Source organism: Protopterus annectens, chromosome 7.part0 (assembly GCF_019279795.1).
Source record: "Protopterus annectens isolate FY-2018-M chromosome 7.part0, PAN1.0, whole genome shotgun sequence".
NCBI classification, from domain to species: domain Eukaryota; kingdom Metazoa; phylum Chordata; order Ceratodontiformes; family Protopteridae; genus Protopterus; species Protopterus annectens.
The window spans coordinates 433429010-433455061 of record NC_056739.1 but is presented as its reverse complement, the minus strand read 5'-3'; the positions used below and the strand labels follow the sequence as shown (position 1 = coordinate 433455061).

The 26052-nt window shown below is 44.8% G+C and overlaps 1 protein-coding gene across 1 annotated transcript in view; it reads left to right on the top strand.

Moving 5' to 3' along the window:
* Positions 1-26052, top strand: part of FXR2 (FMR1 autosomal homolog 2) — a 1381282-nt gene that overhangs the window by 382409 nt on the left and 972821 nt on the right. The window contains exons 7-8 of the mRNA XM_044076212.1: positions 9376-9492; positions 9950-10120. Coding sequence (XP_043932147.1) covers positions 9376-9492; positions 9950-10120 — 288 coding nt within the window. The remainder of the gene's footprint in view (positions 1-9375; positions 9493-9949; positions 10121-26052) is intronic.

The window sequence follows — 26052 nt, the reverse complement described above, 5'->3', positions numbered from 1 at the left end:
CAGCCAAAACTGTTAAATCAGTGCCTGTTAGGACCCCTTCACATAGGCCCACTTCTAGTTCACAAATGCTTACTCTGGCAGAGGATTTAATCTCCTTAATTAGGGGATCCCAATCTCACCCAGACAGGGCCTCTCAGCCTCCAGAAAAGAGACCTAGAGCAGAGCCCCCCGAGCCAGTGTCCTCTGATGATTCTTCGCATGACCCAGACATTACAGATCAGCCAGAGGCTCCTTTTTCTACTTATGAAGATTCCGATGCTGAAGAATCCATTCCATCTGCCTCTCCACCAGAGGAATTTTCCTTCGGGGAAACCTTACATGCCATGAGAGAACAATTCCAATGGCAGGGACAAGATTTCTCAGATTCTAGAAAAAGGCTTAGGACCTTTCTGCACTTACCACAACATAGGCCCTTAGCTATACCTCCAGTTCTGCCTGTTGTGGATGATGCATTTAATGATGTTTGCACTGCTCCTGATACTTTACCTCCAGCCCCTGCCAAACCAGATAGATTTTACAGGGTGCCAGACACTCATCACCACCTATACAAGGCCCCACTTGCAGATCCTGAGACTATATCCCAGGGGCCTAAGGCAGTAGCTGACCTCAGCAAAACCCTCCCTTCTGAAAGGGAATCCAGGTCCTTAGAGAGATGGGGGAAAAAAGTTTACACCTCTGCTACTCTCTCAGCTAGAGCTTTAAACTGTCAGTTTCACATGATCCAATACCAAGAGTTTATGCTTGATCAGTTAACTAAGAAGCTGTCCTCTGATGACTCCTTAGATAAGAAATATGTTTTAGAAATGGTGAATAACATTCAGCAGGTTAGTAACCATTCTTTAAAATGTGGCTATGATGCACTGGAGGCTTCATTTAGATCAGCCATGACTGGCACAGTGATAAGAAGGCATGCATGGTTGAAAGAACAGGTTTTGCCGGATCATGTTAAAGCAAAGCTGTTAGATGCTCCTATGGATAAGGCCAGTCTATTTGGTACACCTGCTCAGCAAGTAATGAAGAAAATGGAAGAGAAGGCAAAATCTGTACAAACAGTTAAGGATTTCTTACAGGTTCAGACCCCAAGGTTTAGCAGGAACTGGCCTGCCAAAATTGGTCCTTTCCAGACTCCTCAAAATCTCAGAGGCAGGAATAGGCGCTCTAGAGGCAGAAATCAATCCAGAGGAGGTGCCTATAGAGGACGCCAGTGGCAAGGCAATAACCAGAGAGGCACAGACACAACCACTGCCACTGCAACAGGACAATCACAGTGACTTGACTCTGACACCGCCTACCAGGGAGCAAATAGCAGCACCTTTAGGCGGAAAGTTAGCCTTATTTTCAAAAAATTTGCACTATATCACAAAAGACAAGTGGATTTTGCAAACCATAGACCAAGGCTACAGGTTCCACTTCCACACCTTACCAGTAAAAGAGGAATGCCAAACCTACCTCCAAATCAAAAACAGAAGCTCTAAAGCAGATAGCTCAATTAACAAAGATGAGAGCTGTGGAAAGAGTACCAATAACACAACAGGGCAAAGGATTCTACTCCAGACTCTTCCTAGTACCAAGAAAAGAGAAAAGTTGGAGACCTATTCTCGACCTGTCCGTCTTAAACACATACATCATTGTACCAAAATTCAAAATGCTGACCCTACAGCAACTTCTTCCCATGCTGGGCAAGGAGTGTTGGCTGGTAACTCTAGATCTCAAGGAGGCATACCTGCATGTCCCCATATGACCAAATTGCAGAAGATACCTCAGATTTCTTGCAGGATCAGAGCATTATCAATTCTCAGCATTGCCCTTTGGCTTATCTACTGCGCCCAGAGTATTCACAAAATGCCTGGCATCAGTAATCGCTCATTGCAGGCTACAGGAATCCAAATTTATCCATACCTGGACGACTGCCTGTTACAAGCGGACAACAAAAGCAAGCTGACAACAGATTTACAAAGAGTCATTTGCTTACTACAAGCCCTGGGATACACAGTCAATTTAAAAAAGTCAAGACTGATACCATCCCAGACAAGAACATTCTTGGGTGCGGAATTGGACACAGTAAAACAAATGGCATTCTTAACTGCAGAAAAACAAGCACAACTCCCTCTTTACTTCTTGGCATTAACAAAGCAGCACAAACTAACAGCAAGAAAAGTACTGCAGGCCTTGGGCTTCATGGCATCATGCATAATCCTGGTCCCCCATGCCAGACTGCATATGAGAAAACTACAGTGGTACCTAAAGAATTTATGGTCTCAACACAGGCACATCTTAGAAACCGAAATCCCACTAATCCCATGCCTGAAACAAGAGTTCCTATGGTGGGCTCAAGCATGCCAGTCAAACCCAGGCTTGCCCTTCCACAACTTTCAAGCAAACCAAACCATCACAACGGACGCCTCAGACCTAGGCTGGGGCGCACATGTTGGACAAGTGCATACAAGGATTGTGGACTCCAGACCAGCTGCACCTGCACATAAACCAAAAGAAATGCTGGCAGTAAAACTAGCAATCCAGAAATTCAGACCATTCCTCAAAGAAGGCCATTTAATGATAAGGACAGACAACACCACAGTCATGTGGTACATCAACAAACAGGGAGGGACTCATTCATACCCCCTATGCAGAATGACTCTGGACCTTTGGAATATGGCTCTGAGCTACAACATCCAGTTACAGGCAATATTTGTGCCCGGAAAAGAAAACACCCTAGCAGACATGTTAAGCAGAACCACCTCGGATGCTCACGAATGGATGCTACACCCGGACATCTTCAAGGCCATCACAAAGAAATGGGGAATGCCACAAATAGACCTATTCGCATCCCCACTCAATCACCAGCTCAAAAAATTCTGCACAAGGACATGCCACCCACTAGCATGGAAGGTGGACTCTCTATCCTTCAGTTGGAAAGGCCCGACAGCATATGCATTTCCACCTCTTCCTTTGATGCACAAGGTACTACTGAAAATCAAAGAGGAACGTCCAAGGATAATTCTGATAGCTCCGAATTGGCCAAGACAACACTGGTATCCTTTGCTGAGGAGCATGTCTCAGGGGAGAATGGCCAATACCCTGATGCCTTTGATGTTAACTCAGAACAACTACAACATCATGCACCCAAACCTAAAACCTTGCAACTGACTGCCTGGAACATCACATAACAGCTACTAACCCAGACTTATCCCAAAGGGTTAAAGACATTATCCTTGAAGCCCGCAGACCTTCAACAAGAAGGAACTATGCAGGAAAATGGAAAAGGTTTGTCATTTGGAGTACTGAAAGAGGAAAAGATGTCTCGAACATAGATATTGCTAACATCCTGGAGTACTTGGCAGAGCTTCTACACGGGCCTGTCCTATTCCTCCATCAAGATACATGCATCAGCTATTTCCGCAGAATACAGCTTCGATCCACCTGTCTTTTCGCATCCTCTACTCAGGCAATTCCTCAGAGGGATCAAGAATGTAAAACCCCTAGGAAACCACCATTACCAGCATGGGACTTGAACTTTGTGCTAGAAAAATTGACACTCCCTCCATTTGAACCAGCAGCAACAGCAGATCTTCAACACCTATCATGGAAAACTGCTTTCCTACTGGCAATTACTTCAGCAAGGAGGGTTTCAGAACTACAGGCCTTAATGGCAGTACAACCCTTCCTAATCTTCCATCAAGATAGAGTGTCCATGAGAACTAATCCTACATTTATGCCTAAGGTGGTATCCAGAGTGTCTTTAAACCAGGCAATCCACCTACCTACCTTCTTTCCCAATCCACAGAACAGGGGAAAGGCTGCTGCATACCTTGGATGTACATAGACAGTTACGCTACTACCTGGACAGAACCAAAAGTAACAGAAAAACTGACCAGCTTTTAGTAGCCTATGCAACAGGAAGGGAAGGAAAAGCAATTTCCAAACAGACAATCTCCAAATGGATAGGAAATTGCATAAGATTCTGTTACTCCTACCATGGAAAACCAGTTCCACAGAACATAAGACCTCATTCTACAAGGGCTACAGCCACTACCACAGCTTTCTTACGAGGAGTGGCAACCAAGGACATTATTGAGGCTGCTACTTGGACCTCCGTGCATACATTTGCCAAGCATTATAATTTACCTCTATACTCTAGATCCCGAGCAGGGTTTGCCACTGCTGTATTGCAAGGGATCCTAACTACACCATAATTCTTCTTCCTCCTCCCCTAGTTTGGCTATGGTATTCTACCCATTTGTTATGACTGCAGATGCATCCTTGAAGGACATAGTACAGTTTTGTACCTACCGTAAATGTAGATGTCTGAACAGGATAGCATCTGCAGTCAGGATTACCCACCCTCCTTCCCTCTGTGGTACTCCTAGGGTATTTACCCTCCTAATAGCTAGCTGGGGGGGGAGTCTCTTATGGTGTATTTGTTTGTATATATGTACATACATGCTTATTTTTTGTGTTTGCCTTCTACTATTTTGGAAACATTGGCATTTATCCAAAATTTAGCTTTCCTAGAGGGCAACTGGCATCTGGGGCAAGAAACACTGAGGAAAATGGCGTCGGCTGATGCCTTTATACCCGAAGACCAGCAGAGATGACGTCGGGTGAAGTGCGACATCAGCGGCCGGACCCAGACTTTGGAATCCGGCCGACCGAAGGGCTGCCTGACGACAGGACAACCCATTTGTTATGACTGCAGATGCTATCCTGTTCGGACATCTACATTTATGGTACTGTACTTTTCTGACTCACACCAATTTCTATACAAAAGCCATGCTGCTGACCCAGAAACCATCTCACAGGGCCCCAAGGGAGTTAAGGCCTCCATTGCTAAAAATCTATTACCTTCCGAGAGAGATTCCAGATCCTTAGAAAGGTGGGGAAAAAAGGTATATACATCGGCTACATTAACCATGAGGGCCTTAAACTGTCAGTTTCATATGCTAAAATACCAACAGTTTTTGTTATCACAATTGAAAAGTAAAATGTCACAACCTGAACAACCAGATTTGAAGGAGTTGCAGGATTTGATGTATACTGCAGAACAAGTGGGTAAGCATACCTTACAATGTGGTTTTGATGCTCTAGAGGTCTCATGTAGAGCTGCTGTTACAGGATCAGTCATACGTAGGCATGCCTGGCTCAAGGAACAAGCCTTGCCTGATCATGTCAAAGCTAAATTACTAGACGCCCCTCTTCAAAAGGATGTACTATTTGGTGCTAATGCTGAGGAGGTATTAAGGAAAATGGAGGAAAAAGCTAAATCAATGCAAACTGTGAAAGATTTTCTACAGGTACAACCCCCACGTTTTAGTAGAAGTTGGCCTTCCAGAAACTGGTCCTTTCCTGCCATGGACAGACCCCAAAGAGGCAGATACAGGTGCCCGAGGGGCAGAGGACAATCCCAAGGATCGTTTAGAGGCAGACAATGGCAACCTCCTACACAAAGAGGTGGTGAGGATAACTCGCAATCTTTCAGAAAGCAAACCCAATGACTTTCCCCTTTGCATGCCAACCAAATCTCAAATGGCAGCCCCCTTAGGAGGAAAGCTGGCATTATTTTCAAAAAATTGGCATATTGTCACAAAGGACAAATGGATCCTGGACATTATAAACAGAGGCTACAAATTCCATTTTCACACCCTTCCAAAAATGAGAGGCATGCCAAACCTGCCACACAATCAAAGGGCAGAGGCACAAAGGCAAATTACAGATCTCATAAACATGAAAGCTATTCAAGAGGTACCTACGCACGAACACTGTCAAGGTTTTTATTCCAGGCTATTTCTGGTACCAAGGAAGGGAAAAGATTGGAGACCTATTTTGGACCTATCCATCCTAAACACATTTCTACTCATACCAAAATTCAAGATGCTCACTCTACAGCAACTTCTTCCCATGCAGGGCAAGGAGTCTTGGCTGGTAACTTTGGACCTCAAGGAGGCATTCCTGCATGTCCCAGTCAGGCAAAATTGCAGAAGGTACCTCAGATTTCTTGCAGGTTCAACTCATTATCAATTCTCTGCATTGCCCTTTGGCTTATCTACTGCACCCAGAGTATTCACGAAATGTCTGGCATCAGTAATTGCCTACTGCAGACTTCAAGGGATACAGATATACCCCTATTTGGACGACTGCCTGATCCAAGCGGACAGCAAGCACATTCTTCTGAAACATCTGGCTTATGTAATAATGTTGTTGAACTCTCTGGAATACACAGTCAACAAAAAGAAATCAAGGCTAATACCCTCTCGGAAGATAATTTTCCTGGGTGCCAATTTGGACACACCCAGATGGCCTACCTCACGCCAGAGCAGCAGGGGCAACGAATTCAATACTTCAGAACACTAGCAAATTGCACCAGGCTGACTGCAAGGAAAATCCTGCAGGCTCTGGGATTCATGGCATCTTGCATCTTACTAATCCCATGTGCAAAGCTGCATATGAGGAAACTACAATGGTACCTGAAAAACATATGGTCTCAACACAGCCACAGTTTGGAAACAATAATACCACTAATTCCATGTCTGCAAAAGGAATTTCTGTGGTGGGCTCAAGCATGTCAAACAAACACAGGTCTTCCATTCAGCAAGCCTCAAGCAAATCAAGTCATCACAACAGACGCCTCGGACTACGCCTGGGGGGCGCACATGACAGATCGGTGCATTCAGGGCAAATGGTCCAAAAAGAAAAGCACCTTCACATCAATCAAAAGGAAATGCTAGCAGTAATAAATGCTATTATAGCTTTCAAGGACCTTCTACAACCAGGTCAACTATTGATAAGAACGGACAACACCACAGTTATGTGGTACATAAACAAACAGGGAGGCACACATTCTTACCCCCTATGCAGACTGGCCATGTCACTTTGGAACATGGCCATGGACTTACAAATGGAACTACAAGCACAGTACTTGCCAGGCAAGGAAAACACGCTGGCAGACAACCTAAGCAGGAATATGACAGATCCACCGAATGGAAATTGCATCCAAAAGTTTTTACAGAAATAATCCAAGAATGGGGAAGACCAGACATAGATCTCTTTGCCTCCCACAAAAATCATCAGTTGACAAAATTCTGCTCAAGGATTTTCCATCCAAAGGCCTGGAGAGTGGACGCTCTCTCTTTCAGTTGGACATCAATGACAGTTTATGCCTTCCCACTTCTTCCTCTGCTACCCAAAGTTCTATTGAAAACCAAAGCAGACAGACCAAAGATGATTCTCGTTGCTCCGGACTGGCCAAGGCAACACTGGTACCCACTCCTGAGAAGCCTGACGCATTCCCCACCATGGACCCTGCCTCTAATGCCTCTTCTTCTGACTCAGCACAGCTTCAAAACTCTTCACAGCCAGCTAAAAACACTCAATCTAGCCGCATGGAAGATTCCTTAGCATCACAACAGGCCCTACTGTCCAAGGAGGTGCAGGATGTCATTTTGGAGGCCAGAAGGCCATCAACTAGAAAAGCTTACTCCGCAAAATGGAAACGGTTTTGTGTCTGGAATGAGAAAAAGGGCCAGGATCCTGGAAAACTGAATTTACCTCAAATACTACAATATTTGGCTGAGCTGCTAAGCAGTGGACTTTCATTCTCCTCCATCAAAATCCATGCCTCAGCCATTTCTGCAGAATACAACACTGATCCACCTTTATTCTCTCACCCTCTCAAGACAGTTCCTCAGAGGGGCTAAGAATTTAAGACATCCAAGGAAACAACCAATACCTGCTTGGGATCTTAATTTCATTCTGGAAAAACTGACCTTGCCTCCCTTTGAGCCAGCTGCCTCATCAGATTTGCAATATTTGTCCTGGAAAACAGCTTTCCTTCTGGCTATCACCTCAGCTCGTAGAGTTTCAGAACTACAGGCTCTCATGGCTGTCCAGCCTTTTATCATCTTCCGTCAGGACAGAGTTTCCTTACGAACCAACCCGTCCTTTATGCCTAAAGTGGTATCCAGGGTAGCTTTAAATCAGGCCATACATTTACCTACTTTTTATCCTAATCCTCAAAACAAAGGGGAGAGACTACTACATTCCTTGGACATCCACAGACAACTGCGTTACTATTTGGATAGAACAAAGCCTTTCAGAAAATCAGAACAGCTCTTTGTGTCCTATGCTGTAGGAGCTCAAGGAAAGCCAATCTCCAAACAGACAATCTCAAAATGGATAGCCCACTGCATACGCTTTTGCTATTCCTTTCATGGCAAAACTGTACCTACAGGCATTAGGACTCATTCCACCAGGGCCACAGCCACCTCTGCAGCCTTCCTCAGAGGAGTTCCTACCAAGGATATTTTGGAAGCAGCCACTTGGAGTTCTGTGCATACCTTCTCCAAGCACTACAACCTACCATTATACTCCAAATCTAGAGCAGACTTTGCCACTGCAGTCTTGCAGGGCATTTTGGCTCCTCCTAGTTCCACCTAGTGCCTACCACCCTTTCTTAGCTTTGGGATTCTACCCATCTGTTATGACTGCAGCTGTATGCACAATGAACATAGTACAGTTTTGTACCTACCATAAATGTAGATGTTCGAGTGCTAATACAGCTGCAGTCCAGGTTTCCCTCCCTCCTTCCCCTCTTGGGACAGGCCTATAGGCTAACACATCCTCATACAACCTGATTGGGGTATTCATTTATGATGTATTTGCTTGCAACTACTGTATTTTGATTATATTGCACTGCATTATTACACAAATTTATGTATTGCCTTCCTTCTGGGGGCACCTGACATCTGGGGCAAGAAAAACTGAAGAAAATGGCATTGGCTGGTTCCTTTATACCCCTGTCGTGCTGACGTCAGGGAAGAAGCGACGACAACCGACGCCGGACCTAGACTTTGGAATTCGGCCGACCGAGGACCTGTCTGACGGCAGGAGAACCCATCTGTTATGACTGCAGCTGTATTAGCACTCGAACATCTACATTTATGGTAGGTACAAAACTGTACTTTCCTATTGTAAATATTGATTTAGTTAAACATGATACCTTGGAACTTTACTCTCCTGGCCTCAGCTGAAAAAGGGCAGCTGTGCCCAGTCGGATGTTCCTGGTAAACAGATGTCAATAAATGTATGCAGTTGTATAACTGTATATATATATATATATATATATATATATATATATATATATATATATATATATATATATTTGTCTATATCTATAAGATGGTATTTGCACTATAGCCTTGACTTTTGCCACTGGACTCACTTTTGAAATTTGTGTACATGGTTAATTCCATTTTTATATTATTGAATAACAGTGTAATTAAGTAGTACAGCTAGCCAAAATCCATACTATTGTTTCAAAATCAGATGTGGCATAAAATACCAAATCTGTGTTCATTAAATTACTGTAATGTTTTCCCTCAGTCAACAAATGAAACAACAGTAAAAAGAGCCACACTACTGAGTGACATGCACTTCCGCAGTATTCGAACCAAACTTATGCTAATAATTCGAAATGAAGAGGCAACTAAACACTTGGAGGTGAGTTCTGCTTTGTGTTTGTTAGCAAAGATTTAATGAGTATGAGAACTTGAATGTTTACTACAGTATTTGGTAAAAGTAACTTAAGATTATAAAGTAGGTGCAGATATTTTTTTAAAGCTTTTACATGACAGAGAGCTAGTCTGAGCAATAGTGTGGTGAATTATTAAACTTAAATGGCATTCCCTCTTGATTTAGCACTGTGTGTAATGCTAATCTTCAACTTTGTGAAAAGGCTGCATGAAGGTTTACTATTACAAGGGTGATTTCACTGGATGTACATGTTCTTGTTAGCCTTGCCATCTGGTTAGCACTTGTTAAAGATATGGTATTACATTTAAGAAAATACATTTCTTTTCCACCAGAGCTTGTATCCATTTTGCCCTTTGTTTTTGAGAGTAGAATTTTAGCAATGTAGCCAGTAGCTGGACTGTTTTTCCTTTCTTTTCTAAACCAGACAAGTAAGCAGCTGGCAGCAGCATTCCAAGAGGAATTCAGTGTACGAGAGGATTTGATGGGCTTGGCAATCGGCACACATGGAGTAAACATTCAGCAGGCACGGAAAGTTCCTGGTGTAACTGCCATTGAACTAGAAGAAGAGACATGCACTTTCAGAATCTATGGAGAGGTAAGAAGTGTAGAAATTCACTTACTAAATTGCTGTGAGCTTTTTTTTTATGCAGTGTTTGAGGGTGCTTTCTACTGTGCATAGTCTTCCTTAGGGTGTCTGCATCTGTCAGAAATATTTTACAGTGACATAGGAAAATTGCTGATGGTGACCTTATAAGGTTGCATGTATTTGGGGAGGAGACCTGATCAGAGGGCCAGAGCCACTGTATAGGTTTCTTTTCCACACTGATTGTCTGCCTTTTATGTGCAAGATAACAAAGGGCACCTGCTTTACCAGTTTGTGCAGTTTCAAGAGAACTTGTTCAGTTTGTCCCATTTCAGGTATTTTATAATTTGAGGTGTTGATTATCTCAGGGTTTTTCTGTAGGCTATTAACTTGGTGTCTGTAGTGAAGAGTAGTTGAAGGTAAAAACTATAGGCTTGTCATCTTTCCCTTTGATAATTGCACTTAATTTGAGTACATTTCTTTTGTAAAAGTTTTGGCTATCAGTTTAGTGCTGATTCATCTAGATATCAGTTTTGCACCATCATTGCATTATGCATTGACATAAATCTGATCTCTGAATATGGAAAAGTCTTTATGCTGCTTTCTTCATTCACCTTAAATGATCAGTGGATACCATTAACTATAGTTCTTTTTAGTGAAAGAGGAAAAGTTTGATCTGATTTCAATTTTTCATCTCATCATCTCATATGGGGTCTGGATCCAATCCACGGGATCTGACTCTGCGGTTAATAATCTCGTGGCAACCAGAAAGCTCTTGAGTACCTCCCCTTACCCACAGTGCATCTTTCCTTGTTACCCCAGATCTCGTTTGCCGCTTGGCAAGACGTGGTCCAATCGGCTAGCACTTGGTTTATCAGGTTATATTAAATTTTTTTCATCTGCAGTCTATTTTCCATATATTAGTGCATTTAGTCTCTCTCCATCTCTCCATTATCTTTAATAATCCTTCTTTAACAGTAATCGTTTATTAGGTTACTTTTGTTTTTCTCTCTTGCTTTTTCACTTTCCCACCAGTAACCATCTTTTTTATAGGTTACTTCCCTTCCCTTCCCTTTTACATTTAATGGTATTTCCTTAACTGCTGTCATTGGTAGATGTTCTTTGAGTTTCACTGTTGCAGTCATCACATTTGGGTTATCCCTGCCAGGGTAGCCTTCAGTTGGCCCGACTACCAGAGGCTTAGTATTTCTGCGTCGGTTGCCGTCGCTCCAGGACTGACGTCAGGTCATCAGTAGTATAAAATATGGCAGCCGACTCCATTACACCAGTCTTTCTTGCAGAGGAGCCCAAAGCAGAAGCAGTTTGCACGAGTGACGGCCAGCCTGCTACCTGAGTTTTTCGTCTTCCGAAATGAAGTTGAAGTCTTCTAAAGCCAAGTACCCCATTGGGGATCCTTTTTTCCTGCTCTAACCAATGTCAGAAAATGTTAATTGTCTCGCTTGTGGAAAGCAAATACCACACCGAGACTTTCATTCTTACTGTGTCACTTGCAGGCCCAGACCACTACATCCCCTGCTGTCATTTTTGTGCTCTGTTAAACGCCAAAACTATATGTCATCAGACCTTATTGTAGCTAGATATTTTCACTCTGTCCTCGAATTCCGATATGGCTTTGGTAAGCCGTCCGACAGCAGATCTTCCAAAAAAAGTAAGGATAAAGACAGACCGCACAGGTCCAAACCTATCGATAATGCTTCCGTTAAGCTAGTCGTCAGTTCTCCAGTCCTCAGTGAGGCACTTTCACAGCTCCTGATCTCCACTTCTGTGGAATCGCAGGCCGCTACCAAGACTCTTTCGGAGTCCAGTATGCCACGAGACTTCATCGACTAAGGATCCTGCAGTTGTCTCTACCTTGGATCGGTCTGGAGCCGCTGAGCAGGCACTGGCTTCCGAGGAAGTACTTCACACTACCATTTCTTGACACTGACGACTTCTTTCGTGTCTACCGTTATTTCGAAAACTACAGAGTTTCTAAGGCCCAGGGTACGAACCACACCCAAGAAACAGACGACCCAGTCTCTGGCACCTGCTTTCTTGCCTCAGTCTCAAATGCTTAAAGTAGAGTAAGACCTTATAATGCTGATCAAGGGAAGCCAAGCTACCACTTCCAAAAGAAAAAAAGAATTGTCCCCAATAGTTTTATCTGAACAGGTGTCCGATGACTCTAATGCATCTGGATATGAAGACATGCAACCCCTATCTGCTTATGAGGATTCTGATGCAGAGGAATCCATTCCTTCAGCCTCTCCACCCGAGGGTTTTTCCTTTGGGGAAACCCTACATACTTTGAGGGAACACTTCCAATGGGAATGTCAGGACTACCCTCAGTCTTAGAGACTCGGGGAATTCTTAGATCTTCCACAGCACAGACCTCTGTCCATTCCTCCTGTCCTGGATTTTGTGGATGATGATTTTATGGAATATAGTTTGACTCCTGACACCCTCCCTCCTGCTCCCAGGAAACCTGACAGGTACTATAGAGTCCCTGACTCTCTCAAATGTCTTTTCAAAATTTCTACTGCTGACCCTGAGGTTATTTCTCAGGGGCCTAAAGGAATTAAAGCAACTTCTGCTAAGAATCCCACCCCCTCAGATAGAGATTCCCGAGCCTTAGATGGGGTAAAAAAGTATACACATCTGGTACTCTTGCTATTAGAGCACTAAATTGTCAGTTCCATATGCTAAAATTTCAACAACATACCATGGAACTCCTCAAACAAAAAGTGTCAACTTTTCCTGCTTGTGCAGAAAATAAATAATTGCTAGAGTTAATGCATTCTGCAAGTCAAGTAACTAAGCACACCTTACAAAGTGGTTTTGACGCCCTAGAAGCATCTTGCAAGGCAGCAGTCACTGGTTCTAAACTTTAAGGCATGCTTGGCTTAAGGAACAGTCCTTGCCAGACCATGTCAAATCCAAATTATTGGACGCACCCTTGCACAAAGACAACTTGTTTGGCACAGAGGCAGAGGAGGTCTTAAAAAAAGATGGAAGAGTAAGCTAAATCTATGCAGACATTTAAGGACTTCCTTCAGGTCCCTGCCACCCAGATTCAGTAGGCATTGCCCCTCCAAGCACTGGTCCTTTCTTGCCCCCTCCAGGTCAGCACAGCTCAGGCCCCCCAGACAGCAGCCCCAAGGAATGCAGAGATCTAAGCAATAGCGTTCCTCCTCTTCAAAAACAGGGAGTGCTAAGCCACTCCCTCATGGTAAGAACTCACATAACTTTCCACTTCCACCCCCTCCCTCTGCCCGCCTGCATTTGCCCCTAGGAGGAAAACTCTCCTTCCACACTAGCACTTGGGCCACCATTACTAACAACCGCTGGGTCCTCAGCATAGTGTCCCAGGGATACAAATTCTATTTCCACACACTACCAACCCTAAAATGGTTCCCAGATCTCCCACCATACCAGTGGGCAGAGGCCAAAAAGCAAGTCCTTTCCCTGCTCTCCATGAGGGCAATAGAGCCTGTTCCTGCAGAACAGATAGGCCAAGATTTATATTCCAGACTCTTCCTGGTACCCAGAAAAGAGGGCACCTGGCGCCCCATCCTCGAAACTATCCATTCTAAACACATTTCTGGTGATACCAACATTCAAAATGCTCACCCTCCAGCAATTGCTACCTATGCTTTCCAAGGATGCTTGGTTAGCCACCCTATAGACCTAAAGGAGACCTGTATTAGGGAATCATGCAGGAGATTCCTACGTTTCGGAGCAGGATCACTGCACTTTCAGTTCTCTGCGCTTCCCTTTGGCTTTTCCACTGCTCCTAAAGTTTTCACAAAATATCTGGGTCCTGCCATTGCTTTTTGCAGGCAAAAAAATATTCAAATGTACCCATATTTAGACTGCCTAATTCAGACAGACAGGAAAAGCTGCTCAAGCACCTGGCTTTTGTAAAGGACCTACTGACCTCCCTGGGTTTACACTATCCATGAAAAGAAATCCAAACTAGTACCTACCCATAAAATTGTATTCCTGGGAGCAAGCCTGGACAACAGCATCCCAGATGGCTTTCCTTACACTAGAAAAGCAAACCTACCTCACAGCCTATTTCTCTAAAATAGCCACCAGACCCCAGTTATCCACTAGGAACATCCTGCAGGCTCTGGGGTTCATGGCTTTTTCCATTCTACTCATTCCATATGCCAGACTGCATATGAGGAAACTACAGTGGTACCTAAAAAGCCTTTGGTGTCAACACACTCAAGACCTGGAAAATTATACCAATGATACCTTGCCTAAGGAAAGATTTTCTTTGGTGGGCAGCAGCATGCTACCACAACAAGGGACTACCCTTCACACAACCCCTCACCGCCCAGACCCTCACCACAGACTCATCAGACTATGCCTGGGGTGCACACCTGGACGACAAGTGCATACAGGGCCAATGGAGTCCACATCATCTGCACATCAACCAAAAAGAGATGTTAGCTGTCCAGGACACACTGTCCGCTTTCAGACCCCCACTCTCTCCGGGGCCTCTACTGATCAAAACAGACAAACACCACTGTGATGTGGTATATCAACAAGCAGGGAGGGACTCACTCGTACCATCTGTGCAGTTTCACCATGACCCTTTGGCACACGGCCTAAGCCATGCAACTACACCTGTTAGCACAATTCCTGCCAGGCTCACTAAACTCTCGGGCAGATAACTTAAGCAGAAATCTTCTGGACCACATGAGTGGCAGCTAGACCAAAGAACCTTCACCCTTGTAACTCAGAAATGGGGCACCCAGAAGGTCGACCTCTTTGCTTCCCACTCCGCCATCAGTTCAGCAAGTTCTGTTCCAGGGAACCTCACTGCAAGGCTTGGAAAGTGGATGCTTTGTCCTTCCAGTGGACCAACTTCTCAGTCTATGCATTTCCCCCACTACCAGTTATTACAAGGGTACTGCTCAAAGTAAGGGAGGAAAAAACGAGGACAATCCTGATTGCCCCAGACTGGCCACACCAACACTGGTACCCACTGCTGCGCAGCCTGTCACCTCTGCCACCATGGCATCTCCCTCAGATTCCAGCACTCCTGACCCAGAGGGAAGGAGAATTCATGCATCCCCAAATGTGTAGACCCTCAATCTGGCAGCCTGGCTTATTCCCTGACCACTGCATAAGCTGCAATCTCAGCAAACAAGTTCTAGATGTTATATATGGGATGCCAGACACCCTAGCACTAGAAAGTCTTATGCTGACAAATGGAAAAGGTTTTGCACCTGGATCCAGGCTAAGGGAACCGGCATGGAACAGCCCTCCCTACCTCTCATCCTGAATTACTTTGCTGACCTACTACACAAGGGTCTCTTTTTCTTCTATTAAAATTCATGCCTCTGCTATCTCTGCTCATTTCAGCACAGAGCCACCTCTTTTCTCACACCCTCTCAAACAATTCCTAAGAGTGGCTAACAACTTAAGGCCACCCAGAAGAGCACCTACTCCAGCTTGGGACGTAAATTTTGTGTTGGAAAAGCTCACCCTGCCACCGTTTGAACCAGCAGCTTCAGCAGAGTTAAAGCACTTCAGCAAGAAGAGTATCCGAGCTACAAGCACTAATGGCTGTAGAGCCCTTCATTATTTTCTGTGCTGACAGAGTCTCCCTCAGGACTAACCCATCCTTCATGCCAAAAGTGGTGTCCAGTGTGGCTCTCAACCAATCCATTCATTTGCCCACCTTTTTCCATAACCCACAAAACAAGGGGGAAAGGATACTGCACTCTCTAGATGTGCACAGACAGCTCAGATATCTAGACAGGACTAAGTCATTTAGGAAGATTTATCAATTGTTCGTCAGTTTTGTTGCAGGAGTAGAGGGCAAAGCCATAGCCAAACAAACCATTTCCAAATGGATAGCACACTGCATCCATTTCTGCTACAAGCAACACGGGAACCCCCCCCCCCCAGGGGGTCAGGACACATTCTTACCAGAGCAACCTCCACCTCTGCAACTTTCCTCAGAGGGGTCCCCACCAGGGATATCCTGGAGGTTGCAACATGGACATCAGTTCATACCTTCACCAAGCATTAGCACCTGCCTATCTTCTCCAAATCCAGGGCAGGCTTTTGCCACTGCAGTCCTGCAGGACATCCTAGCCAGCCCTCAGTCTTCTTGACTGCCTCCACCCTTTCTTCAGGTTTGGGAATCAACCCAAATGTGATGGCTGCAACAGTGAAACACGAAGAATGTAGTACAGTTGTGTACACTTACCATAAATGTAGATGTTAGAGTGTATTCACTGTTGCAGTCCTCCAACCCCCTTGTATCTCCCTCTCTCACTCTCCCTACAAGGAACTTTTGGTATTTACTTTCTACTGGTGGTGTTCTTCTACCATAGTCTACCCCCCTCTTGGGGGCTCCTGACAGGGCAAAAAAAATTGATGCAATGGCGTTGGCTGCCATATTTTATACTACTGACAACCTGGCGTCCGTCTTAGAGCGATGGCAACTGATGCAGAAATACTAAGCCTCTGGTATTCTGGCCGACTGAGGGCTACCCTGGCAGGGATAACCCAAATGTGATGACTGAAACAGTGAATACACTCTTAACATCTACATTTATGGTAAGTGTGCACAAGTGTTCTTTCTCCCTTTCTTCCTATTTCTATTTCTGTTCAAAAGAAAGAAAGAAAAAAAAAATCCTCTTTCTCTCTATCTCTGTGTTTTACCCCCAAGTGTGCATGTCTGTGTGAGTGGCTTCTCTGTCTATATTCCTTGCATCCTGGCAGAGAAACAAGAAGAACCTGCTGGATTTAAAAAATGCACAAAGTGCAGGCACGAGATTCCATTTAGTGACTTTCACTCAGTGTTCGTCTTGGGCCCCTTTACTTGCAAGAGGATTGTGTGATCTGCCATTCTTTCAACCACCAAGCTTTGGCTGAAAGAAAAAACAAGCTCATCTTGGACATATTGCCTTCTGCTTTTGAGGAAGCTGTGTCTGGGTCTTCCACAAAAACTACATCAGCTCATTCGAGCCCTGCTTCTTCCCTTAACTTAAAATCCACTGACAAAGGAAAGAAGAGGCCTTCCTTGGCTCCACCAGAATATTTGGAGCAGAGAACAAAAAGTCAAAGTTTCTCAAGTCTGTCGAGTTTGTGACTGGGTATGAGCCTTCGGCACTTGTCACTACTGGATTGCATCTGGCTTCTTCAGCTCAGATTCTATCTAGTAAGGATAGATAGGATCCGTTGATGTTGGAACCAACAAGTCCTTTAAAACCTATTTTGACACTACAAAGAACTCTGTACTCTCCAACATTTGATCCAGTTCCATTGAGGGTATCGTGTCCCTTCTTATCTAGACCAAGGTCCCTGTCTGGGTCCTCTTCCTGTTCGATTAGGAACCTTACTGAAGAAGACTTTAAATGGATGGTGGAAGAAGCTTTTGTGAGAGTAGGGCATCACCAAGTCCCCCTCGGCCTTGACCCTTGCGGTGCCAGGTTTGTCTAACCCTACTCCCTCTCGTCCTCCTCTGACTTCAGGGAAGGCTTCAGAGTCATCAGATCTGATGTGCCCAGTGCCTTTCAGCTCTGATTCCGAAGGTGTCCTCTTCCTTGGATCAGTCCTTTGCTCAGAGCTCTTTGGAGCCCAAGTGAGCCTCGCAAACCTCAACTGCGCTCAACTTCCAGGTCTTCATTGCAGTCAGTGCACATCAGGGATTCAGCGAAGGTGAGCTCTGCTCTGGCTTCAACCCCTGGTGTGAACTGTCTTCTGGTCTGGAAGCGACCCTATCCTGAACGCATGGCCTGTCAGAGACGGAGTACTCATCCATTCATGAGTGGTTAGCCTTAGGGGCTTTGGAGAGGGATACAGCTACCACTGCATCTAGGTCACCTACCCCCTCAGATCCATAACCCCATCAAAATACCATGTGTTCCTCTTGTGACCAGGATGCTCCACAGGGACAGCAGAATCTCAGGTGCCTGGGTAACCATCTGGGAAACTCTGCCTCTTGCGATACCTCCTCAGACTACCCCACTGAGGAGTTCCCTAGGAAGAGACTTTGCAAGAGGAAATGTTTTGGACTGCATGGAGGAATGAGCCACAGAAGACACTGACCTTTGAGGGAGAAGGATCCTCACGGTCACCTCCTGAGAATGTTTCCTTCGGGGAGATTCTGGAGATTGTGAAATAGTTGTGGCTTGCAGTCCAGTAATCCTTTCCCTGAGGAGTCTGTGTTCCTGGTGGCATTTGGTTCCTGCCTGTCTACCTCCTGGGTGACTCCACTGATGAGCTCATAGGTTTGATCTGTTGGGCGTGGGAGAACCTGGATTCCATCAAACCTATTTCTTGGAGCCCAAATAAAATCACTGCTCCTCCTGACAAGGCCTTCTGGTTGAAAGGAGTTGCAGTAGATGCCATGGTCGTGGCGGTGGCAACCAAGAAGGAACTTTCCGTGGAGAGTTAAACTATCCATACTCCTAAGGATTCTAGGTCAAGTATTTTCTTCAGGGACCTTTGCCTTGTGATCCCTGAATTCTCTGTCATTTTACCAGGTTATAAAGGGATCTGATCAAGGAGCTCTTGGATAACCTTGAAGGAGCAGTAGCTGAGGAGGCAAAAGAGAAGGTAGCTTCCCAGTTAGCCACTCTACAATTCTGTAGCTAACTCTTCCTTGAGGCTTATCACGCATGCAGCCAAAGGAACGAGTAGAGAGGTGGTTCCCAGCACCTCTGTGAGGAGGCATGCCTAGATGCACCTTTGCTTTTTTTTTATTACAGGGCCTTTTAAGTCTTTGTTGGTCAACGCACCATTTGACGCTACTTTTCTTTTTGGTCCCAAATTCAGATACGCTATCAAGGTGTGAGAAGGTGAGACTTTCTGCCATGGGCATACATTTTTCGGCTTCTCAGAGACCTTGTTGTAAGGGTCAGAAAGGCAGCAGAAGAATGTTCAAGAAGTCTCAAGGGTCCTACCAAGACGCACGTGGAGAGTTTTCTCCCAGAGGCAGAGGGGGGAAAAATAATGGAAGACACTGTGCTTGCGGTAGAGGATGTCTGGAGAACCAAGTGTCCAGAGAGTCTTTCTTCGAGAAGCCTTTTCAGCTTTGCTGAAAGGAGGCCTGATTGTCCACTTCTGTAGGCAACCGGGGGGGGGGGTCGCTTTCCCTGCACTGGAGATCCTGGCAAAAGATAAGTTGCAATATGTGGATTCAGAGGATAGTGTCCAGGGGTTACCAAAATTCCCTTTTCTCAACAACCCCCTCCGAACAAGAAAATCCCAGACATTCCATACAGTCAAAGGGATCAGGGAGCCATTCAAATCCAAGGCCTGCTAGAAAAAAAGTCATCCAAGAGGTCTCTCGAGATCAGAGAAGATTTGGAACTTGGTTCCAAAGAAAATGGGACTGTTGACCAATCTTGGACATCAGCAGGTTGAACAATTGAGTTCGACATTGCAAGTTCCGAATGGTCACTGTGCAGTCCATGCTTTCTGGAACAGGATGGCTGGATGTGCTGTATAGGTCTTCAGGATGCGTGCTTCCATATTAAAATGTACAGACACTCCAGAGGATATTTATGCTTCTGCTGGGAGCCAGTCATTACCAGTTCAGAACACCTAGCAACACGCAATGAAAAAATAAGATAAAATATGACTAAACCAGTGTCTAAAGTAACTGAGTAGGAATTTATTAAATCTCTAGCGCCTCGGCATCACAATGCCTTCAATGGAGAAAAAAAGCAAGTACAAAACCCCACCTTTTATATAATATAATTATCTAAAACTTTCCAACTACATCCTACAATAATACCTACAGGGGCTAAGGTTCCATATTTCAAAATAAAAACTTCTTTATACAGAAGCTTCTTAACCTCAGCAAATTGTTTTCCCACTTTTTCTAAAATTGTACCCTGTTACAAAAAATGTTGTGCCAGAGGACTTTCACGTTTCCCATTTTTTATATCTCTAACATGTTCCTGTAAACGCTTCAAAGCCCTCTTACTTTCCCCTATATAGAACATATTACATGGACATTTCAAAGCATATGTTATACATTCTGTATTACAATAAAATTTACTCAATACATTAAATCCCTGAACATTTATATATTCAAAAGTACAAACTATATACCTACATACTACAGATTTTACCATAGGCAAATGTACCCCTTTTTTGCAGGAACCTTGTATATTCTTTTAATTGGAATCACAAATTTGCTATGCAGAAGCCTATCTTTAATACTTCTACTCCTCCAAAATGAAAACATTGGAGACCTACATAACTCCATAAATTCCTTAAATTTAAAAAGATAATCCCAATATCGTTATTATGACTGCAACTACTTGTTCACTCAAGAAGTCATAAGTAGTGATTACATATATTCTATGTTGTTTATATTCATTCTCTGTTATATTCCTTCCATGTTTACACCTGCTTTAACATGTTCATTTACCGTACTTAAAGAATCTTTTAGTGTTCCTTCATCATATCCCCTTTCAATAAAGATTTTCACTGTTCTTTTAAATTCTTCTTCCAATATGTCCTCATCACTACATAATCTTTTACCCCCCATTAGCTCACCATATGGGAGCGACTTCATAAGATGCAAGGGGTGGAAACAAGTTCCATGAAGGAAGTGATTGCTATCCTGAAATTTTCTATGTACTTCAGTTTTTATACCTCCATTTTATCTTCCCTCCAAATATACATCTAAAAATGTAACTTGTCCATACATTGGTTTATCAAACTGTAAACCAAACCTGTTAGTTTGCAGTTCCCCAATAAATTGCGTAACCTTCTACTATCCCCCTTGCAGACAAATATAAGATCTAAGTATCTGTAATATTGAGTAACATATTTTTTTAACAAGTTCATTTGTATATGTACATTCATATTCAAACAAGACCCATCATTATATCAGCATACATGGGGGCAAATGGTGCCCCCATGGCTTTTCCTTGTTATTGATGATGCAATGTACCATTAAACTCCAAGAAATTATTTCTCAAACTAAAATCTACCAGTTCTATTATATACATAGCCACTGGACTATTTCCCAATACAAATTCCAGGGTTTCAGTCCCGTTAGTATGTTTGATGTTAGTATATAAACTCTTTACATCAATTACTAACATCTCTTTCCCATTGTGCCTTTGCTATTTTATTCAAAAAGTCAAACTTATTTTTAATATATGATGGGTTTTTTTTTAACCACATATAATAAATAGATCTGATGATAATCTTCATTCATTCATGGCGAATCGATCTCTGTTCCATCCTTGGAACAGACTCTGCTGATTTAACAAGCTCGCGCCAGCCCAAAACTCTTGAACTAAGGTTACCCATAGTGCCCCTCTCCTCATCTCCTCAGAACTCATGTGCCACAGGGAGTTACAAGAAGCATCAGGCCAGCTCTCAAGCTGTTTCATTTTTTCACTAAATATTGACCTTTTGCCTTTTTTAATCACTTATAACTCCTTTGCTCTGTCGTTTACACTTTGCAATACTTTACTTCTTGTGCAAGTGAAAATTTCCTTCCCTTTTTACCTTTACTGGTATTTCTTAGTACCATCGTTGGTACAGCCCCTTCCTTTCCCTCACCCTTTGGTAGTTTATACGTATATACCATCGCTGGTATTCTTTTTCTCCTTTCTGTTACCCCTTTGGGTATTTCCCGTACCATTGTTGGCAGTTTACACACACAAAAAAAAAGTATGTGTGTGTGGCCTATTGTGACAGTATATTTTTGCTATTGTTGAATTTGCTGTTTTTTCAGTGCTGTTGGTACCGTTTGGATATTAGTATAATGGTGGACAAAAAGGGTACTACTGGTTTCAAACAGTGTGATAAATGTGGCAGGAAGATGCCAAACTCTTATGGTAATCTCTCCTTTGTCTGTTGCTTGGGGGTACCACACTTAAAAGTTCAACCCCCGTGCAAGCTGTGTAAGGGCTTTAGTGCCTGTACCTTAGCCAAGCGCAAGAATAAACTAATTCTGAAGGGTCTTTTAAAAACCCCTTTCTTGGAGGCTTTATCTGAGGTGGTGGTCTCAACCCCTCCTAAAAAAGAGTCTAAGAGGAGGAGCCAGTCAGTACCATCGTCTACTCATCCTCTGGAATCGAAAATTACTATGGCCCGAAACCAAAAATTGCTAAACTAGCTTCGACACCTGTGTCGGCACCAGAGTCTAAAACTCCATCCACAATGCCGTCCTTTACCACAGAACCTGCATTGACAACTTCTCCCATGGTACCGACGCCTTCCACGGTACCACAGACCCTCTCGGCACCAAAAATGGTCTCTCCATTAAAGCTGGTCACACCACCCCCCTCATCACAACCTTCCGGTCCTTTGACCACGGTGCCGAAGGTCAAGACACTAGCCAGGACCAGATATCTGTCAGTTGACCCCTTTGTTGGACACCAGCTAAGTCCTTTCCTTGACTGGCCTGAATCTCCATCGGGGATGTCAACCCGTTCCACCAGGAGCCTTTCAGAGCTCAGCGTAGTGAGACTTGAGTCCGCTCCTAGCAGCCAGAGGCATCTCAACTAAAACCTCCCTCCCTCCCACCCGGAGCTGAAGACTTTTCTCCACAGACTCCTAACATACATTCCTCCTTCAACCTCCCCACAGGTTTTGGAGCCCTCGATGCTGACACCTACCCCAGTGCCAGCTTCATCGGTTCCACTGGTGGATCTTACTGTGGTTCCGGAGCCTACCCTGTGGTCCATGGCTCAGTCGGAGCCTACCCACCCTAGAGACCATGAATGGTCTGTCGGCACTGTGACCCCTAGTACAGCACAGATTTTTTTTTTTTTTTTTATGGTGCAGTCTATGGTTCCGGTTACTCTGGCAGCTCCATGTCCTCTTGCGGCTCCTTCCCTGGAGGTGGGCTTGGAGCGGGTTGTGACCCCAGTTCTGAGGTTGTCCTCTGTTCCGGGCTTCCATCCCTCTTCGGGCTGGCCTGCCTTCCAGGTTATGGAGCGGGCAATCTTTTCAGCAGGTTCACAGTTGGCCCCTTCAGCGCCGGAATGCCACTTGTGCACACCTTCTGCTTCTCAGCTGACACAGTCCACTATGCTGGGACATCGGGCACAGGAACAGCAAGATGCCCTACCGCATGGCACCCTCTCTTCAGATGCCCCCCTGTAAGCGATCATGCAAGAGGAAGTATGTTGACTATCTCTCACCGAAGATACGGATTACGATGCTGGGGAGAGGTCCCCACGATCGCCCCTGAGGATGTGTTCTTTGGAGACATACTGGAGATGCTGAAACAGAGGGGTGACTGGAAGCCCACCAACCCTTCTGAGGAATCTGTATTCTTGCAGAGTTTCTGTGTGTGATCCTCTACTTTCTGGGTGACCTCGCCTGCAGATGTGTTAGTCAAGCTAATCATGCAGCACTGTTGGAAGACTCCTGACACCTTTGAGCCAATCCCCCGGAGACCGGACAAAATACTCTCCCCTCCAGAGGATCATCCACATTGGTCCAAAAGCTTGGCAGTAGATGCTATGATGGTGGCGGCGGCCGCAAAGAAAGAAATCGCAGAGGAGAGTCCTGCTGTCAATCCTCCAGACAGGGAGTCTCGGATGATGTATAGGTCAGAGAAGTAGGTTTATGACTCTTCGACATTTGCCATTCGGTCGTTGAATTACTTGGTACATTTTACAAGTCTCCAGAGAGACCTGATCACAGAACTCTCAGGAGCTTTGGCAGGAGCTGTGTCTGATGAGGTATGTGACAGTTGCCTCACAGCTTGCCACCCTGGAAATCCATATTTAACTTGTCCATGCAGTAACCGAAGGGCCGGCCAGAGCAGTGGGTGCAGGTGTTGTCATGAGACGTCATGCCTGGATGCGCTTGTGCGACTTTGCGGACCATTTCATGTCTTCCTTCTTCAACACTCCTGTTGATCCCTCCTCTGATGTTCTTCATCTCACATTGCTGCAGTCCTTACATATGGGTAGTCCGCTGTCCTCGGTCGGCCCGAATATCAAAGTATTAGGCTGACGTTGGTCAAGGCGCTTAAGACTGACATCAGGAAGTCAGGGTACAAATGCGCATGACCGACGTCATATCCTCAGTCTTTTTTGCCGCATGGTCCGATGCAGAAGCAGCGTTGCAAGTGCCGTTCGGCGTTCTGAAATTTTTCGAATTCGGAGTTTCAGACCGAGTCAAAGTTGGCTAAGTACCCCGTTGGGGAATATTTTAGTTTTTTCTTGCCTCAGTGGTTTACCGGATGTCAGAAAAAGTGAATAACTGTATTTTTTGTGGGAAGCAGATACCGCATAGGGATTATCATTCTTTGTGTATTCCTTGTTTGGGGCCTGAGCACGACGTTGTTGGGTGTCGCTTTTGTGCTAGGTTCAATAAGCGCACTATTAAGCGAAGGTTAGATTGTGCAAGGTTGGTCTTCGAAGCGGTGCAATTATAATATGCCGTCGGATTCTCCGGCGCCCGCTTCTTCGAAGAAGCGCAAAGACAAAGCAGCTAAACCCAGGCAAGAAGAGTCGTCCGTACCAGACGCCGGTTCTTTAGAGGCGTCAGTGGAACCGGTGGTTCCGATGGAGGCTTCTCTGGAGTCCCAGGGGGAGACTTTGATATTGCAGGATGTGGCCTCTCAGGAGGCAGGCCAGGCTGAAGGGGCTTCTCAGGTTACTGTACTCCCCTCCCTTCCTAGGGTGGTTAGGCCCTTTCCTTCTGTTTCCAAGGCTTCTCCCAGAGGCAGGCCAGGTTTAGCTTCTGTTGGTGTCACTCCTAGTTCAGCAGGGTCTGTGCCCAAGAAGCACATGCTTAAAATGGCAGAAGATTTAATTACTTTGATTAGAGGTTCTTTGCCCCCTCCTGATAAGAGGCCTAGGGTGGAGCCAGAGTTGGGGAGTTTTGAGCAGGCTTCGGATGTTTCAGAGTCTTTGGCTGAAGACTTGCAGGAGTACTCTCCTTATTCTGATTCTGATGCAGATTATTCGACTCCTTCTGCTTCTCCTCCAGAGGATTTTTCTTTTTCAGAGACTCTTCATTCCATGAGGGAACATTTTAAGTGGGAAGGTCAGGACTTCTCTGATTCCAGGAAAAGGCTTAGGGAATTTTTGCTTTTGCCCCAGCATAGGCCCTTGGCTATACCCCCTGTTCTGGATGTTGTGGAAGATGTGTTTGCAGAGGCTTCACTTAATCCTGATTCTTTGCCTCCTGCTCCTGTTAAACCAGATAGGTATTACAGGGTGCCTGAGGCTCATAAATATCTTTATAAGAGTCCTAGGGCGGACCCAGAAACTGTTAGTCAGGGACCTAAGGGTGTCAAGGCCTCTGTTGTAAAAAATCCGGTTCCTCCAGATAGAGGCCAGAGCTTTGAATAGATGGGGAAAGAAAGTCTATACTTCTTCCTCCTTAGCTATGAGGGCTTTGAATTGCCAGTTTCACATGTTGAAATATCAAAACTATCTTCTTTCTCAATTGAAGTCTAAGGTAGATGCTCTGGTGGAAGGCATTGAGTGTAAAGAATTGCAAGATTTGGTGCATGTCTCTGAACAGGTGGGTAAGCATTCTTTACAATGTGGTTTTGATGCTGTACAGGCCTCGTCTAGGGTGGCTGCCACTGGTTCAGTTCTTCGCAGGCACGCCTGGCTGAGGGATCAGAATTTATCTGACCATGTTAAGACAAGGATTTTGGATGCTCCTTTACAGTCTGATGTGTTGTTTGGTTCACCTGTGGAGTCAGTCTTGAAGAAAATGGAAGACAAGGCTAAGTCTATGCAGGCTGTTAAAGATTTTTTGCAAGTTCAGCCTCCGAAGTTTAGTAGGAATTGGCCTGCTAAGGGGTGGACGTATTCTTCTTATGATTCTCAGTCTAGGGGTAGATCTAGACGTGGTAGGGGTAGAGCTCAGAGTTCCTTCAGACCTAGAACAGGGAGTTCACCTGCACAATCTTCGGTGAGGGCAGGGGCCAGTCCTTTCGCAAACAGGCCCAATGACCTACCTTTTCA